Source organism: Mesoplodon densirostris, chromosome 13, assembly GCF_025265405.1.
Source record: "Mesoplodon densirostris isolate mMesDen1 chromosome 13, mMesDen1 primary haplotype, whole genome shotgun sequence".
Lineage (NCBI taxonomy): Eukaryota > Metazoa > Chordata > Mammalia > Artiodactyla > Ziphiidae > Mesoplodon > Mesoplodon densirostris.
The window spans coordinates 56,981,090-57,001,368 of record NC_082673.1 but is presented as its reverse complement, the minus strand read 5'-3'; the positions used below and the strand labels follow the sequence as shown (position 1 = coordinate 57,001,368).

General features: G+C 33.0%; 1 protein-coding gene across 11 annotated transcripts in view; it reads right to left on the bottom strand.

Moving 5' to 3' along the window:
• VPS13B (vacuolar protein sorting 13 homolog B) overlaps nt 1–20,279 on the bottom strand; it is a 791,444-nt gene that overhangs the window by 649,206 nt on the left and 121,959 nt on the right. For all 11 annotated transcript variants that reach the window (XM_060116063.1, XM_060116054.1, XM_060116052.1 and 8 more), the window contains one exon: nt 16,819–16,943. In XM_060116063.1, the coding sequence (XP_059972046.1) occupies nt 16,819–16,943 (125 nt within the window). The remainder of the gene's footprint in view (nt 1–16,818; nt 16,944–20,279) is intronic.

The following is a 20,279-nucleotide window of genomic DNA, read 5'->3' as shown; positions in this document are numbered from 1 at the left end:
TCACAGCAACTGAAAGAATATCCTCAGCAACAGCTGGATCTAAAGATTTATACAGAGTCCCCAAATGCGAGGTCTGAATGTACAAATTGGTTCCAAAAATGTATTTTTGTTATTACTCATATCCTGTAGAGTAAAATAAGATTAGATCACTTTTTCCAAAATAAAATGAGTACAAAACTCACTAACTCAACTGAGAAATGAAAGCAGTTTAAAAACCTAAGAAATGTGTATTTAGTTCTGCACACACGACTCTTCAACTTACACAATATATCAATACTCGTGGAAGGGAAAAAAAATTTTTGACCTAAATCGTAGGTAAAATGAAAGGTTAAAGCTCCTCTTTCCTCCTCCTGATCCCACTCCACTCCCCACAGATAACCACTTTTTATGAATTCAGCATACATACCAACAGACCTCTATTGATTTTATGTATTCATAGATACACTTATAATTTTAATGGAGATATATATATTTAAAAGTCTACAGCCTGCTTTTTATGACTAAGCAATATGTCCTAGTGATCAAGATCTTTGTATATCAGTACATATTCTTCCACATTGGTCTCTTTAATGCATGCTTCACATTTTGCTGTCTGAATCAAGATTTACATTCATAGGCAGTGTATCAGTGCATCGCTTTCTCAACATCCCTACAAGCATTAACTGTTATATTTATTTAATTACAATAATTTTAGCATTTGCAAATAGCTGTAAAATACAAATTATATCCTGCTGTGTTGAGACTTGAAAATATTTTATCATTTTTCAAATTTCTGAAGTAAATATTTGAACTTAAATATGAGAAAACAAATGGACAGAAAAAATGAGAAGTAAAATTTGTCTAACACTAAAATAAAAATATAATGAATGCCTTTATTATTATAATATATAAAGTTCAAAATCTTACAATGAACTACAGGTGGTAGCAAACAAACTAAATACAAAAGGAGGAAAATGTTATCTCTTCATTAATCTCATCATCTCCCAGATAAGTTATTCAATATAGACAGTTCATCTACTTAAATAAAAATGTTTACTCAGGAAAAGAGAGAGAGAGGAAGTGTGTTCATGTAATATATCTTATATATGTAATTAAAAACATTCAAATATTATCTTGAGAATTCTAAAATTTTAGTTCAATTTCAGTAATTAATTAAAGTCATTGGTTTTTGCTTTGGCCAAGGGCACATTTTACATATATTATGTAAGTAAAAAGAAGACAAACTTGGTTGTCAAAAGAGCATACAATCTAAAATCTAATCAATCAGACAACCAAAAAGCACTAAAATGGCTGAAAAATTACCAACTGCATGTCAGTAAGTATTTACTTGAGCTTTCCACAGTTTCAAGGTTTTGAAGATAAATGTCCTCCATAGAAAAAAAGATGGTCCTTATTGAACTTAATGTAAAAAGAATGGAAAAAGCTATTAAATAATCACAAAACACAGTGTAAAAATCACTTCTATGAAAACTACGGTGAAAAATAGGAAAAATATCCCATTAAAGAAAATATTAGGGGGGCTTTCCTGGTGGCGTAGTGGTTAAGAATCCGTCTGCCAATGCAGGGGACATGGGTTCAAGCCCTGGTCCGGGAAGTTCCCACATGCCGCAGAGCAACTAAGCCCATGCGCCACAACTACTGAGCCTGCCCTCTAGAGCCTACGAGCCACAACTACTGAGCCCACGTGCCATAAATATTGAAGCCTGCGGGCCTAGAGCCCGGGCTCTGCAACAAGAGAAGCCACCCACAATGAGAAGCCCACGCACCGCAACCAAGAGTAGGCCCCGCTCGCCGCAACTAGAGAGAGTCCACGTGCAGCAACGAAGACACAACACAGCCACAAATAAAAATAAAATAAATAATTTTTTTTAAAAAGAAGAATATATTAGGAAGATGTGATCTAGTCAGAGAAAATATCAATGGGGCCAATATCTGAGGAGTCAGTAAAAATTATTTAGGCTATTGATTACTGAGACAATATGGTGAAAGACTTGGCTGAAAAAGAAACAATGAAAAAGGCATGAAGGTGGGAGGGGATAGAGAGGAAGATACTCTGATGAATCTAGACAGCCAAGAAGAGGCTAGACCATGGAGGACATCACTTAAAGTTTTAAAGATCTTAATCTTTACCACAAAAGCTATGAGAAGCAAAGTATTTTAGGCAGGAGAAGGACATAATTAGGGAAAGCAAAGACCATATCTTATTCATAATGGGACTCCAAGGCCTATGACACAACAGTTCTCACATGATAGTTACCAAAAAATTATTTTTAAAACAAACAAATGACTAATTAACCAGTTGAAACTTAAAAAGTGCTAAGTATTAACAAATTCATCTAGGAAATTGGAAATATTTTTTAAAGTTATAAATCATAATGAAGAATACAATCAAACCTATTATCAAGAACTTGCTAATAGCTACCAACATGCTATTAATGGCTCCAATACCAACACTAAACTAGACCTCTGCAACAACTAAAACAAGTGATTTCATCTTTCTCGATCCACAGTATCATCTTCCCTAATCATGCATTTCCATATCTATAAAAGAGATAATAATACCTGACTTGTTTATTCCAAAGGTTGGTTGTGAGGTTCAAATAAATCACTGTATGTAGTGGAATAAGTACAAAATGCTACGCAAGAGTATTACGATGCTGTTCTTAGAGATTTTCTTCTTCTACTAACAATGCACTGTATGATCTTTTGAGCACAGGGACCTCCAATGATTATTTGTTCCTATATTTCAAGTTAGTATATTAAAAGAGATTAAATCATCAAACACAAGAAAGAAATTTAGAGGCAATTATTAAAAACAAAAACAAAAACAACCCTTAGACTAAATTTAGTGATTTCTAACCAAGACATTTCTCTTTTAATAAATACACTGTATACTAACAACTTAGAATTCTTTTGAATATACTCAAGTTTCAGTTCCAAAAAAAATAATGAAACACAGATGTATTTAAAAGATATTGTCACTAATATAAGAGGTCATATTATATACAGACATCGAGACAGTACAAAATGTCTCCCACTGTACATAGGTAAAACCAAATACTGAGAAAAGGCTAGTATTAATATTATTCTTCTCATAGAAAGAGATATAAGTCTTATAGTAATATTCTACAGTGCCAAAAGATCAAATTTAAAGGCAATAATCTAAGAAGGAATTATAAACGTTCATTTGGCTACCACTAAACAATTTTACTAAGTTTAAAACTTTTAACAAGGGAAATAGATGGATCATAATTACCTATACAACTTCATACCCAACTGATCATAAAATTGCATGTTGAAAATACCAAATTTTCCAAAAGCAAAATCGAAGAAAACCTGTTCTCATTGGACCAACACTTTCCAGTTGTTAACATATGTTGCATGCTCTTTGTGCCCTTCCTAAAAGAATCAAAGGGAAAAACCTAACTAGTACAAAGATAAGTGCTATTTACTGGTAGTTGTGTTCTTCATGTGTTTTTTGGTTTTTTTTTTTTTTAATCTCTGAATGTAATTTCAACACTGTGTAGCAGGGAGCAATCCCTGTGAAATAACTTAGGCAAGAGTATTAGTAAACAATCGTCAGGCTGTTAGCAGACAAGGTACACACAAGATTGTCTTAAAGGCCCAATCCTACTTCCTAACAAACTCCCCAGACTAGAGGCAGATTTGGGGCTCCTGGGCACTGGCCCAGATCAAGTGCTGGCACTTGACCGTGGAGGTGAGGGCCCTTCCCCCTGGCTCCCTCTCGGCACTGTCCCCACATTCCTTTCTTTGCCAATCAAACCCTTGCATTCTTCCTTAAGACCAGAAAACAGAAACCCTTTGTCCTTAAGCTGAACAAACATTTTGATAGGAAGCCCTTAATTATTCATAAAGTCTTGGCATTTAGCCTTGCACTGACCTAGACATCAGAAGACCACCAGTGCCCTCTACTCACGCAGAAAATAAGACCTAGATGAGTCTCACAGAGCAACGTCAGGCTCTCCACTCAGAAACCTTAGTTTGAATTTTTAAAGCTAGGAATTCATCGTTTAGTTCTTCGCGTCGGCATAATCTTGCATGTTTAGCGCTGGTTTGTTCACAGCTTGTTGGCAGGTGTTGCTTTTCTGCATTAAAAATGTTGCTCATCAAGCCATTTACCATTTTAAAGGAAAGCGTAGAAGAACCTTCTGGTACTGCCATCAGAAACTCTCTGTTGAAGTTGCTCTTGATTGAAATATTTTTTTAAAACCTGTGACCTCCCACAGTCGACTCTCTCCTCATAGGCGACTCCTCCCGCAGCTCCTGGCTTCTACTGCAAAAAGACGCTCTGGTGAGTTGACGTCCACCGTCCATTTAGGCCTCGCATGTGGGGTTCCTTTTAGGAGGACTCAGCTCTAGCTCAGTTCTGCAGGGGCCACGACTGACTTGAAAAACAAGCACCTCTGGTCGCCCGTGGTAGATGAGTGACTCGTACCTACTGCAGTCTTCTGCAGACTTCGTGTTTCTCTTTTTACACGAGCAGCTCCAGTCAGACTTTGACTTTTAGAAGTTGTTTACATATAAGACATACATAGTTGTCGTGGCCACCCACTTCAAGGGACAAATGTCAAGCTCTCCAAGGGTTTTTTTGTTTGTTTTGTTTATAAGAAATTTTTATGGCAGCCGTGGCAAGAAGTCTCCGTGCTCTCCATTGGCTGCTTGAGTCCCACAGCTCAGATGCCAGGTGCCAGAGTGCTGCAATGCACCGCACAGACAGGCTTCTTTGGCTTCAAACATTCCTGCAGGAATGCAGGGCAAAAGATGCATCTGCAGGGCAACTGCTAGCTAACAAGCTGCCAGCCAGTCGTGCCCTGGTCAGCCTACAACAAGGGAATCGAGATAGGCCATCACCTTTACCATGAGCCAATTGCCCTCACCAAAAGCTGACAAACTCCAGGGGGAGGAAAAGGAACTGAATGCAAGAGAGAAATGTGGGGGGTGATAGAAACGTTCCATATCTTGATTTTGATGGTGGCTACATGACTACATACATCTGTCAAAAATCACTGAATTGTTGTCACATAAAATTGTTGAACTTTGTTGTATTTAAATTATAGTCTAATTTTAAAATGAAAATAATGTTACTGAAAACACTGGTATAATTCATATTATAAACCATTAAAGAGAACTTTATAAACCACATTCTAAACAGCTCTAAAGTACTATGAAAGCTTGCTAAAGTTATACAGTATTTTCAGGTGTAACCAGACCCCTAAGTATTTTTGTGATTTTTAAAACTACTCACAGGGAGTTTATGAGAATAAAATAAGAATACTTTGAGAAATAAATTAATTATTAAAAATTAAGTATTCACCTTCAAATATTATTCCTCCAAAAAAATAGTTAAAAGAAAGAACATAGTGAAACTAAAAAAACTAACATCTAGAAATAGAAACTCCAAGAGCACTCATATATCTGAATGTTTGCATTTATCAGAGAGAATAAAAACATAAGATATTCAAGAATGGTTCATTTAACTTATATTTATATCAACTATATGCTAGATCCTGGGGCATAAATGCAGATGTGAAAAATAAAACTAGTCAAGATGCAAAAATCATAAAGTGCTATCATGACAAGACTGGACATTTTCAAAGTGAGTTAATTTACCAAAGATTAAAAAAAAAGGACCTACTACCAGCTATTCATCTCCCTGAGAAAGACAGACAAGTCTGATACAGATTAAATTCTATATTTATGAGTTTTAATACCAATAATCACAGAGCAAGAAGGAATCCAAACACCAACCCCACCTCTATAATTTCTCAAAAATTATGGCAAAAGTTTATGTCTACTTGAGATTGAAGAAGGGGCTAATGACACAACAGGATATTCTTAGAACACCACAGTTAACAGCAGCAACTGTAACAAGGTTTTAAAACCCCTCATCCAACTCTGTAATTTAAATATCTCTGGATAACGGTAAGGACAGTTATTTGTAAGCCTCAATACATTTTACCCGGGTAAAGAAAGCAACATAGAGATGTAGAATAAAAGACAAGTTAGTTGCTGACAATGCTGTGTTAAGAATGATCTTCCAAAACATTATGGTAAGTGAAAGAAGCCAGAAACAGGATACCACATTTTGTATGATTCTATTTACATGACAGAAAAGATAAATATATGGAGAAAGAAAGGAGATTAGTGATGACCTAAGGCTGGAGATGGGGGTTAAATGTAAATGGGTTAAGAGGGATCTTATTGGAGGGATGAAAATGTTCTAAAACTGATTTATGTTAACAGTTGCACCACTTGGTAAAGTCACTAGAAATCATTGAACTGTACACGTGAAAACGGTGAATTTTATATTATATAAAGTATGTCTTAATAAAACTATAACATAAATACAAGTTGGCAAAGCTATTCCTATAAAAGGATGTCTAAGGATGCGATCTTAATGCCAACTTGCAATACACTCTCTCATCAATGGTGGAAGGAACTGCTAATCTTGGGTCTGGATTCAAATAAACCTAAAATTGAATTCTAGCTTAACTATTTATAGATGTATTAGCATTCAGAAGCTAAGACAAAGATATGCATAAAATGTATATAATAGTGTGTCTCTCATGACGTTACTATGAAGATTAAAGAGATAATGCATATAAGACTCTTAGCACTGCTTCTGGCACACATATGCTATTATTAATATTAAATCTATGTTATTAAAATTCTCACAAATTTCTCACATAGACACATAAGTTGAAAAATAACTCTGTTCATGAGTTTTTCAAATATAAATTATATGTAAATTAGAAATACAAGTATTTCTCAATGAATATAGAAAGTAACTATCAGCATGAGCTGTGATGATGAAGTAATGATATTCTGAAAGTCCTGCCAGAAAAATTAATCTCAGTAATTTGTAGTCAAAGAATGTATCTTCAGATGAACATATTATCTTAATACAATTAAAAAAGCTTTTAATTAGAAGGACTTTATGGATTTTTGAGGTATATTCACACTAAACATTATAATGTAGAAAAGTGGATGTTAAGAGTATAAAGCAGGGCCTCCCTGGTGGCGCAAGTGGTTGAGAGTCCGCCTGCCGATGCAGGGGATACGGGTTCGTGCCCCGGTCTGGGAGGATCCCATATGCCGCGGAGCGGCTGGGCCCGTGAGCCATGGCCGCTGAGCCTGCGCGTCCGGAGCCTGCGCGTCCGGAGCCTGTGCTCCGCAACGGGGGAGGCCACAACAGTGAGAGGCCCGCATACCGCAAAAAAAAAAAAAAAAAAAGAGTATAAAGCAAGGATACAATTAAAAAATATGTGCATTTTATAAATAGATCTTAAAGGCCTTAATATAAGTTAACCTCCATAAATACTGGAGATTGTGTATATGTTAAAGTAACTGCTGAGAAATCAAATTTATAGAAAAGCTTATATTAAGCTGGAAAATTAAAAAAAAAATATGTTTATTAATTCAATTAGTTTTCACTTATCTGTAGGAACCTATATTTCAGTTCCAATCACTGTTTGCTTTAATACTAATTAGATGGTTTTCACTTCAAACATAAATCATTAATAAAAATTAAATAGAAAAATATTGAATAATGTTAAAATATTATGCAATTAAAAACTATGTAAGCATATCCTTCCAAGGCCTAAAACAGCAAAAAGGACAACTTTATAATTAGATTTTAAAAGACAATATATATTGCTTCTTAAAGCAGTTTTTCTCTCCTTAAAATTCCTTTAATTTATTGTGTATTCTCTGCTGACATGAGGGCAGGTATCTTGCCTATTTTGTTTATTGGTGCATCTCTAGCCAGGCCCTGCAGAGTGTATGGCACGCATTGGGCATTCATCACCTATCTGTGGAATAGACCTGAATGAATAGTAAAGAACAAGCTCAAGTATGCAAAAAGGCAGACAAACATAGTGGAAAAACTCCCTGGAGTTTCAAAAAAAAACTGTAACTGATTGGGGAACATTGTTCAAAAATTGAAGAAAATATGCATCCTGTCTATTCTGGTCAGGCTTCCCTGCTTTAATCAACACGATGAAGACACAAAAGAAGAATTAAGCATTTTTAAAAAGGCAGTAGAAGACAAAAACAGTATGAGAAAAACAAAAAAATGCTTGATTTATAATGAAAAGATGGCTACATTAATAGGGCAAGTCACACAACACAGAATCCCATAAGATGGAAGATTAAGTCACATTAAGTACAGAGCATCCAGCATGAGTCCACTGTTGTATGCCTGACCTGAGATTACAGTTCATATAAAAATACAGCACCTTAGTACACAATATAAGTAAGACCTAACCATTTGCTACAAAGGGAGCTATTACAATAAAAAAGAAAAAAAAATTCAGCAAGTTATCCAAATCAAAAAAGAAAACTGTAATGAGAACAGTTTGCACTATGAACTTTCCAAATCAAATTTACCATATGATGTAATGGAGAAATTGATCAGATGGGCTATTTTCATTGTGATCATGTTTAACCATCTCTAATATGTAGGCTAATAAGATAAAATAAAGCACGCATATTTTGTTTCCTTTAAGGCTGTAAAATTTGGACTTACCCCACACTTAGGGTCTCACAAGATAGGACATTCTTGTGCGCTCAATCTAAAATTTCAGATGGACAAAAAAAATGTATTTTCTAAGGAAATTCAAAGTTGACACACAAAATGAATGCATGAATTGAGCCAAAGACAAATGAAGATTGCTGTATGTCTCACTTTCAAACTTCCCTAAGCTTCTTTAAAAGATCTGTAAATTTTTAAGAACTGTGCAGCTATTTGATTGGAATAGATGCCATTCACATATTTCGATAAGTTTGAATCTTACTTTGATGAAGAAATCTTTGATTCGCCTATCTTTCATTCACTTGATTCACCTATCTTTGAAGCAGAAACCTGTATCTGCAATGTATGTCCATTTCAAGAGGACGTGACAGAGCGAAAAAGCAAACAATGCTGGATTTTTCAGAGACTAACATATGAATCCCAGCCTATCCTGAAATGTTTAGCTATGTGACCATACACAGATAAGTGTTCATATCTGCCTGTATTTGTTAAAACATATTCTCTATCATCAGATTGTTAAACTCAACGTTAATATCTATCACTAGAGAAATAATTTGTAATCAGAGTATGTGCCTTGGCTGAACTGATTTACCATTTGATAATACTTCAAAGAGCTATATTTCAACATTCTCTTCAATTTCAAATTGAATAGCAATGAACACTAGGGCTATGATAGTATTTTTTTAATAAATAATACTCACGAAAATAATTTTGGATTCCTTTAGCATTACCTATTTTTTTTAAAGTTTCCATAATTAATAAGTCTTATTGCTAATAAAAAAGGTGATGAAGCAAATATGCATATGGATTTCAAAACATGACATATATATATGTCCACCCGGAATGGGAACCATGAGGTGTTTATAAATTCATGTTAAAAATAGGTACTAAGAACCCAACCTTCCTGCTATTTCTAAAACCTTCTATGTCCTCCTAACCTATTCCGAATAAAAGAAAGTAACGAGCTGAATGGTCATCTGATTTAATTGTTCATTTGTTTTAATTTTTATTTTGCAGTACTGAACTTGTCTATAACCTAAAGACATAAATTCCATATGTCAAGCACTATATCTACCTTTTGCAGAGCTTAACAGATATATAACTTTAAAACATGAGACGAAAATTAAGCAGAAAAAGATCTCCCTATACCACAAGAAGTTACAAAATCATTTTGCAGAAAAACAATCTATTATAAGTAAGCCATCTCACAAACAGTAAGAGCAAAAAATACTGTGAAGATAAACTTGTAAACAACCCAAAGAATTCTAACAAATTCATCTCTTTCTTCTCTTCCTCAAATTAAGTAGACCCATTCCAAATAAACACATTACCACTTTTTACTTGCTTAAGCTATACCAATTCTTAAGGAAAACTGTGTCAAATCTAAAAGTTAACATTTCAAACAAAAAGTAAATGATATAAAGGAGATAAACTCAGCTTCTGGCTTTGGAGTTAAAGTAGACAGACTTAACATTGAAAAGCAATACAGTCCCACAGAATTGGATGAAAAATTTACAAAATCACATATATATAACAGGGGATTAATATACAGAATATATAAGGAACACCTTCAAATCAACAATAAAAACAATCCAATTTAAACATGGGCAAAGGACTTAAATATATGTTTCTCCAAAGATGATTATAAATGGCCAATAAGTACTTGAAAAGACGGAGGAAGTAGAGGGGTGGGTGAAACAGGTAAAAGGGATTGAGAGGTACAAGCTTCCAGTTATAAAATAAATAAGTCATGGGGATATATATACAGTATAAGATATATAATCAATAATAATGTAAAAACTTTGTATGGTAACATGGTCACTAGACTTACCATGATCATTTCATAATTTATTTAAATGATGAATCACTATGTTGTGCATCTAAAACTAACATACTATTGTATGCAAACTATACTTCAAAAAAAGCCACTAATATTTAGAGAAATGCAAATCAAAACCACAGTGAGATATAATTCCATATTCAATAGGATGGCTATCCTCAAAAAATGGAAAATAACAAGAGTTGGTAAGGAAGTGGAGAAACTGGAAGCCTTGTGCACTGTTGATGGGAATGATGGTGCAGTCGCTGTGAAAATCAGAATAGCAATTTCTCAAAAAATTAAACATAGAATTATCATATGATTCAGTAATTCTACTTCTAGGTATATACCCAAAAGAACTGAAAGAAGGGACTCGAACAGATTATTTGTACATGCATGTTCACAGCAGCATTATTCACAATAGCTAAAAGGTAGCAATAATCCAAATGTCCACTGATGCATAAATAGATAAACAAAATGTGGTATTTACATACAATGAAATATTATTCAAACTTAAAAAGAAATGAAAGGAAGGAAAGGAGGGGGGAGGGGGGAGGGGAAGACATTCTGATACATGCTATAGCATGGATGAATCTTGAAACTTTACACTAAATGAAATATGCCAAATACAAAAGAACAAATATTCAATGATTCCATTTACATGTGGTATCTAAAATAGTCAAATTCATAGGGACAGAAAGTAAAATAGTAGTTACCAGGAGTTGAAGGAAGGGAGTAATGGGAGTTATTGTTTTAATGGGTACAGAATATAAAATTTCTGGATAGTGGTAATATGAATAGTGGTTAACAGCAGCACAACAACGTGAATGTACTTAATGCCACAGAACTTACACTTAAAAATGGTTAAAATGGAAAATTTTACCACGATAAAAATTAAAATAATTATAATTTTTAAAGCGGTGTGATACAGTTGAAGGAGCCCTGAATCAAGAAAATGAAAATCAAATCGAGGCACTGATATTAACTGTGTGCTCTTAACTAAGTAACTTGACCTCTCTGGGATTCAGTTTTTTCATCTTTGAAATGAGAAGATTGTAATAGATGATGTCGGTGTCTCTTTTTAGTTCAAAACATTCCATGAAATCATATTCCAGACGCCAGAAGAACCAAAGCTGAAAATCAGGCTGCTGCCACTCAAGTGGAGATAAGAGAATTAACATCTCAGTTAAATCTTACTAGTTTTAAGACATTCTGCTACACAGAATGTGAATCACAAAAGCAGACAGATGAAAATAAACACAGCTTTGGAAACAAGGGAATTAAAAAGATCTATCTCCAGGAACATTAAAAACACCCAACTCTACGTTCCTAAGGCCTCAAACTGGGCAGTTAAGCAAACACCATTTTCAGTCCTGTTGGGTGGGTTACTTATTCTCTGTTTGCTAATAAATATTATGGGCATTTTTGTTATACTTGAAGGGCCCACCTTCCATTAAACCTAAAAGCATTTACTCTGGTGTTACAGCAGAAAAATGGCTGCTTCAGTTTCCATTTCGGGGAGGCAAAAGGATCACCTCTCCCTATCAAAGCCATGAACCTACTAGCACCAAATCCTGTATTTCCTATTTAACACTGAACTCAAACACAGGTTCCACAGAAGCATCTTCCTCCCACAAATAAACTGTTCAATAACTTCACTAGTCAAAACCAAGCTATCTGGCACTGTGCTAAGTAAGGAATGGATACTTAGATGGATCCCTTAATCTTGTAAAGAAATACGTGTTTTCCCACATTCCTATGAGTATGAAAATGGCTCATGACATAAATAAGCAATAATTATGAAAAAGAAGAAACATGAAACAGATGTTCATTCAATATGAGGAAGAGCTTTAGAGCTGCCCAACAATGATTCTGACTGCCTCAGAAAGTAGCTAACTCCCTTTGAATAAAATGTTCAAGCCTTGGATAGATGACAATAAATCAAAGCTATGTCATAAAGACTCAGAAATTGAGATAATATCTAAGATTCCACCTAACTCTAATAAACTTCAATTCTACAAGATGAGCAGCACAGTAGTACCTATATACTATTAATTGCTACTAGGAGAATTCAGACTTACTAGTTGTACTATCATAACTAGCCTCTCTACACATGGAAATTCATATTTACTATAAGGCAAGAAAGTATATTGAGCTTTTCAAAGATGATTAACAAAATATAATTTATATCTTCACTCCTTTCAGGTAAGGAAGGGATCAAGGACTCTGGAATCAAATAACCCTCCATGAGAATCCTTGTCCAGCCACTATGTGACTTTGGACAAGTTAGGTAACCTCTCTGAGTTTTTTTAGTTTTATAAGAGCGAATATCACCTAACCTCACAGGGTTGTTATGAAAACTTTGTTAAACTAAGTGCCTAACACTGTCTAAAAAAGTAGAGTATTCTCTTTCAAATCCTACCCATTCTTTAATAACCTGCTTGAAAGTTACCTTCTCCATTTTCTCCATGACTTTCTAAGCCAAAGTAATTTTTCTCTGAACTTCCAAAATTTATTTATAATTAAGATCACATTTTTGAACCTTCAATTATAGGAGAAAGTGAACTTGAAACTATATTATGGTTGTAGTTTAACAGCCTGATCCGAAAGTAATGGGACTAATGAATATCTGATTAACTGGTTTAACTATTTTTAAGTGTTCATATTAAAAAGTGTAGACATCCTTATTTGTGTACAAGTCCAGGCCCAAAGTAGTCTTCCAAATTCCTCCCCCACTGTATCCCTTCACAGATCTAAATGGACTAACCCTGACTTTGTCCAGACAATATTGTCACCTAGAAGCCTCTACACCCTAACCAGCCTCTGAATACCTGGGTATCTAACTGATTCAGCCATTAAAGCCCAATTCCAATGCCACTTCTCTGAAGCCATTCCTGAGGTCCTAGAGAAATTCTCTAATTTTTTTAAACTAACAAGAAAGACATTCTGCTTAAGCCTCAATTTTGCAATTTAATGACAACTGTTTTCATATGTGTCTGTGTCCTCCCCTACTAGCCTGTAAGTCTTCCTGGTGAGGGGATATCTTTTACCCTCACTGCATTCTACTTTATTCTTTCCCAATCCCAACACTTAGCACAATGCCCATCAAGACACAGAAAAATGAAAAATATTTAATGACATCTAATGTCCCCTAATACAACTGAAGCATCTTAAGGAAAAGAAAAAATGGCAAAGGAATAAAAAAAGAAATTGACACAAACTTCAGGCACCTATTTTTAAATTAAAACTGCAGATCAAGAATGTGTAAATCGTCAATTGTCATGCAATATAACATTGTATAGTGACAAAGGCAAACTATCTAAAAACTACATTACACAGTATAGATGAATCTCACAAATTATTTTAAGTGACAGAACCAGTCAAAAAAGGAATATATGTTGTATGATTCCATTTATATTAAATCCAAGAATATATGCTATTAGATACCAGGATAATGGTTAACACTAGAGGAGGATGAAAGAGAGAGGCTTTTGGGATGCTGATAATATTCTGTTTCTTGATCTTTCAGCTGGTTACCAAGCGTTCAGTTCAGTTATGAAACACCGTAATATATGCACTTTTCTATAAGATATTAATATTTAAATCAGAAATTTTGAAAGAGTTGAAATGTTTATCATTTCTGTTTTGAAAAAAATGTTAAGGCCAAGAATATATCTAAAAGCCTAAAAGCATTATCACTGTAGAAATTTTTAAAATAACTATGGACAGTAGACCAATGCTTAATTCTGCTAGCAAAAACAATGCTATGATACTTTATTGTCCTTTAACCAACCATTTACTGCCCTTTTTTAAATATTTCATATCAAAAAAAGAGTCAAGTTAAAATTTAAATTAACTGCTCAAGATTTACGTCATTAATTATTATTGGTCACTGCTTTTCTCACCACACCCTATACATTTCAGTGCTGTTCGAAGGAACTAAAAGAGCTAAAGTTAACCTGATATAAAAAAAAGAAAAAAATTTTTTTGAAAAGTTTATTTTTGTATGTTTGAAAACTATGTAATATAGAATGAAAGGTACAATGTAACCAAAATATTTTGAAAAAAAATAAAATCTAAGAAACTGGAGTTTTGTAATAGCTTGCTCATTCAGGTTAAAATATATTAACATGAACATTTAAATGGGAGAGAAATAACTTTTTTTTAAATGTTAGTTAAGCCACATATTTTAAAAATTACCAAACCTGATTAAATTAAATATTATTTGTTTGAAGCTTCATATATAATTAATATCTCAATTTAGAAATATTTTAAAACAAAAAGTATACACTATTTTGCTGATTTAAGTAAAATCTAGATTTTCATTACTAACTCAAAAGTACCAACTAAAAAATTTTCAATGTGCTATAAAATGCCTTTGTTTCAAATGCTGTGGCCTGTATTAAATATGCTCTTCTCATTACTGCATGAAATATAAACACAGCTTCATAAATGTGCTTTAAGAAACTGTGAAATGTGAATTTTAAAAGTCCAAATGAAACAGCTTGTATAATTTGAGGAAGGGAGAGACCATGAATGGGGACAGAGCTGACATAATCCTCACTCACTGCAACAGTTAAATAGAATTCTCAGTTCTCATATGATTTCTATTTAATTCAAGTATTATATGATGTATTTTATCTGGTATTTTATTCATTTCATTTAACTAAGATACATCTCAATTTATTGAGTTTTGTACTGATTACTTTCAATTTAGAGTTGCTAAGAATAATTATAGTTTATTTTGTATTTGCTAAGGAAAACAATTTAAAGAAACTATTTCAAAACAACATACTTCTGTAAAGCATAACAAAAATACCACTGAAATAATGTAGAAGTGGTCTTAACTACAAAAAAAGCAAATCACATCCAAATAAATATTAGCATTCTGTGATCTCATGCTTTTAGTATTTAATTGGAATATTTTCATTTAGATGTCAGCAGATATATTTTAAACCAAATTTGGCAATATTTAGAGTAAGCCTTACACATCCTTGACATAAGCCTTACCTATTTAAATATTCAACTTTTTTCATATAAAGGCTATAATTCACTTTGGAAATTTTGGCTGTTTTATTTTTAAAAAGAACTTAAGTGTTTCCCACGGTGAACTGCATTGTATCTAATAAACTTTTAGGTCATGAGTGATAAATAAATCAGCAGATACAAATACCTATTAAAGTTGATATCGACGTATCAACTGGGACATATCCCATGGTATTTTGTAATAGATCAGAATATAATACTTGGCTCAAATGCAACATGTAAACAACAATAAAAAGTTGAAAAGTGAATCTCTATACAGCATAAGTGCCATATGAGGACTATGGATGACTAAGGACAAAATTAAACTTACCAAGAGAAATTAAGAATAAAGTAATTTAACAGTGATTTCACTTTATAGAAGAACTGGTTCCAAGACTGAATTAACTTCAAGTTCTATATTTTTTTAATTTTCTGAATCAAGAGGCAAATTTCTTTGAAAATGTTAGCATTTACTTTACAAATTTCATTTTAAAAGTTATATATTATTAAAGGAACTATATTTTTAACAAATGAAGTACTTTAGATAAAGAAGTCAAATCTATTTTCTGAAAGTTATGTTGCTTTTCATAAATAACTAAGGAAAATACACCCTACAAAAATAAGCTTAATACTAATTAGGAGGAAAAAGCAAAGATGTATTCCCAATAATTGAAATGATCCAAATTTTAAAATTCAGAAATATTTCACTAGAATATAATTTCATTTATTTAAATCTTATTTCATATACTTAAACAATTATTTCTTTAATATTAAAAACACTGCTTTCAACTAAAAGAAAAAGGTATGATTAGTAACTACTGACTCTCTATATATCTCTTTTAATTCAGGAAGAATGACGTCCAAATAAATGAAGCCAATACTAAATGAAAGTAAGGACTAAAATCAGTTTCTGCCCAAAGGCAGAGTGACTGTAAACAGACATGTCAAATATACTAAATCTATGTCATGGATATACTTTTCTCAGTGGTTAGGAACACACATGAAATTGTTACTTAGTTGAAAAATACTTTGGCCTTGATATTAATTTGCAACTTATTAAAAAATCTTTGTAACCTCTCAAAAAAGAAAAAAAAAAAAAAGAAAGAAAGTACTTGCCCTGGAGTTCCTATACAATGTGAAAAAGCAACATTTTACTATAGCTGCAATATGGATTGATAGTTATTACCCCAACAACAGTTATCACCACCACAAATACTATAACCTAATAGATTTCAGATATTTAAAAGAGATTTTTAACATCTCAGTAAAAAAAAGATACATGAAGTATTAACTTCACATATTTTTCTAAGGTTTTATATAAAACTAACACACTGGCATAAGACAGATATGATTGGGGTTTTTCCCCTCCTAAGATAATAAGTGAAAATTACCATAAACCATACGTTAACACAATACTTACCAGCATGTGGACAGTTTCAGAAGTTTACCATAAAGAGCAGTGCTGAAAGAGGGAATAATCGGTACAGGTATGCAGTAAGATCCCCTACAATCCAAAGAGGTCAGTCCTGCCTGGAAACCAAATATCTGCAACAAAAAGAAAAGATCCAAATGTTCACAGAGACAAAGTTTTAGTAAGCACAGGATGAAATACGTCAGTTTCAATTTGCTCTACAACAGCTGCACACTAAATATGTTCTGATGTCTTTTTCCACTTCTCAAACATCAACATTTTCTTCTATTAAATCTGACATTAACTAAGTCAGAATTAAGAAATTTAAATACACAATATTTCTTTCATATCCCTGCAAGATTACTCTTCTTTTGACCAATTTTAGGTTTCACATTTTATTTCTATGCATAATTCTCATTTAGCATTTTACTGCCTGCTAAAATGCACATTTCTCTGTTAAACTGACTCATTGTGCACATCACAGATACTGTTAATAAATCACTGTTATATCATTTTATTCCTAAAAGAACATTAACTACAACAAAAACAATCTTAGAAAGTATTTTGCCTTCAACTTACGGTATGCACACACAAAAAGGATATCCAAACATATCCTAAATAATGTTACATCTTTTCCTTTTTTTGTGTGAAAATAATGGTAGGGCTGAGGTTTGTCACCTCAGGAAATTTGGTACATGGCATAAGTTACTCTTTATAAGTTTATACTTAAAACTAGCAGATCACACTCAAAAATTTTATAAGCATTCCCTGAAATTCCTGAAAACTACATTTGCCTTAATAGGAAGAATCAATGTAACATCACATTTTACATGAAACGTTGCAGAGAACTGAATATATTTCTTCTTCCATTATTTTCAATAAAGTAAATGTCTCAAACAGGGAACACTGACACACAGAGATACAAAACAAAGAGTTACTGTTTTCCAACAACATGCAAAAGCCGTTTAACCCCAACATTTATGTTTCATTATTATTTTTTATTCCTTGGGTTTATAAAGCACTAGCTTTCTTAACTCTAGGATTAATATTAGCTGCTAAATTCTACAGGGAAACATGTTTAAAATATACCTCAGTAACTAATTTCCAATGCAAAATACTTTCATTTAATGAACATAAACTAATGATCAATTTCTTAGAAAGTAATATTAAACTGCTTCCAAACGGTTTCAAAAAGCTATTCTGCTCCTACCATTCATCAAACTGACAATGTCAAATCTTTTCCTGTAAAGTCAGTTTTCAGTGAACGAAGTAACATTTTGGAAAATAGACATTAGTTAGAATTTTGTACTTTCAAAGAAAAACTGCATTTCAAAAGTCTTACCTACTTAATTACTAACAAGAAAAATGAAAGTGATATACCTATTGATTCCTATAAATCCCACTATTAACCAAGATGCAAGAAATAAAGAACTGAGAAGAAAAAGAAAAAAGCATGTTTCTAATACTTAATTGATCGGCCTTAAAAATTAAGTCATTCCACATTTATATTCTTTGAAGACTTGCTCTAAGCAACACTATATGCAAAGAACTTCTGGGCACTGTACAATTTCAGCATTTCATATTTCCCTGAAAGGGTCAATATTTAAAAGTTTCTGAAATTTGCAATTATTAATATCACTTAATACAAAGCATGATTATTGAAATGATGCCCAACCTCCAAATATTTCTGGAGTATGAATCAGGGTAATACTTTATCAAACTAGATTATCTGTGTTCAACTAAGAACTCTCTCAAGCCACCTTCTAATATTCTATAAATGTCCCAACAGTATAATCACAGACACTATCATTAATGTACTCAGATGGAAACTGGGTGTTGAGGAGATCCCCTGCTGGTTGTCTGCAGAACTGCAAAGGACTTTGGGGAAGGTCCTGCATATTATTCTGTAATTTTTTTAAGCTTTTACTAAATGTACATGTTGTCGAGAGATGACTCCGGAGAACATTCAAGCAAGTATAAATTACAGTGAAATCAAAAATAATTATTTCAAAATAACCATCAAAAATAATTATTTCAAAATAACCAATTTCAACTCTCTCTTTTAAATCACAGCAGTAAGACACACAGATTTACAATACCTATATAACCGAATAACTTGTCAACAACCCTTGACCAAGATTACAAATACTCTATCTAGAAAAAGGAAAACAAGCACAGTATGAATTGAGGTTGTTTTCACCAGGATTTTCATATATTCAGAAATAGAATAAAAATACTTATTAATAACACTGCAAACCAACAGTCTGAGGCATCAAGAATGTATGAAGCAGTAAGTGCAACTACTAACAGAAGTTTTAGCTGAAGGAAATGCCAACTTGACTAAGATGACTTACACATGACATTAAATGAAAAGTTAAATATGCAGTGCCACCTTTTAAAGAATCCAATAAGAAAACAATTTAACTAAATCACCTCATTTTATATGTGGGGAAAATGAAGTCTAAAAAGGATAAAGGACTTCTTCATAATTACCTATTGCTGGAACAGCAATATGATGTTTCATTTGATTTAGCTCATCTATTAGCACACAATTTCACTCTGCCTTGCTTCCTCCCTCTATTCCCTGCTTCCCCTCTCCAAAAAAATATGGCTGATTCGCCACTTACTCTTAAAGAAAAAACAATCTTTCTCATCACTACCTCTCCCCTCCAACCATCAGTAAAATTCCATTTCTCATCTGTCATCAGCAAAAATCTTGAAAAAGTAGGCTGGAAAATGCCACTTTTTTTTTTTCATTGCCTACTCATTCCTTAAACCCTCTAAATCTAGTTTCTATTCATGTATCCATTGAAACCAAAAAAACTCTGGACTGAAACTGATATTTATATTATTTTCTTATGTACAGAAATTAAGTATTTTCTTCTAATTTTTTTCCACCAACAATTTAAGTGAGGAAACAATAAATAATAATAAATTTTTTTCATCACCCAGGATTTTTTAAATGAATGTCATGTTGTCACCTATAGTTTTAATGAAATAAAATCCCTCAGAATCCACAAGGAACGCTTACAACTCAACAATAAAAAGACAAAATAACTTCATTTTAAAATGGGCAAAAGATTTGAATAGATATTCTCCAAAGAAGATATACAAATGGCCAAGAAGTAGATGAAAAAAAAATGCTCAACATCATTAGTCACTAGGGAAACATATATCAAAACCATAAGGAGATACCTCTTCACAACCACTAAGATGATTAAAATCAAAAAGACAGTAGTAACAAGTGTCAGTGAGGATGTGGAGAAATAAGAACCCTAATTCGCTACTAGTGGGACAGTAAAACAATGCAAGAATCCCTTTGGAAAAAAAAGTTTGGCAGTTCCTAAAAATGTTAAAGATACAGTTACCACAGAACAGGCAGCTCCACACCTAGGTATATACCCAAGGGAAATGAAACCTGTGTTTATACAAAAACCTATACAGAAATGTTCATAACTATATTATTCGTA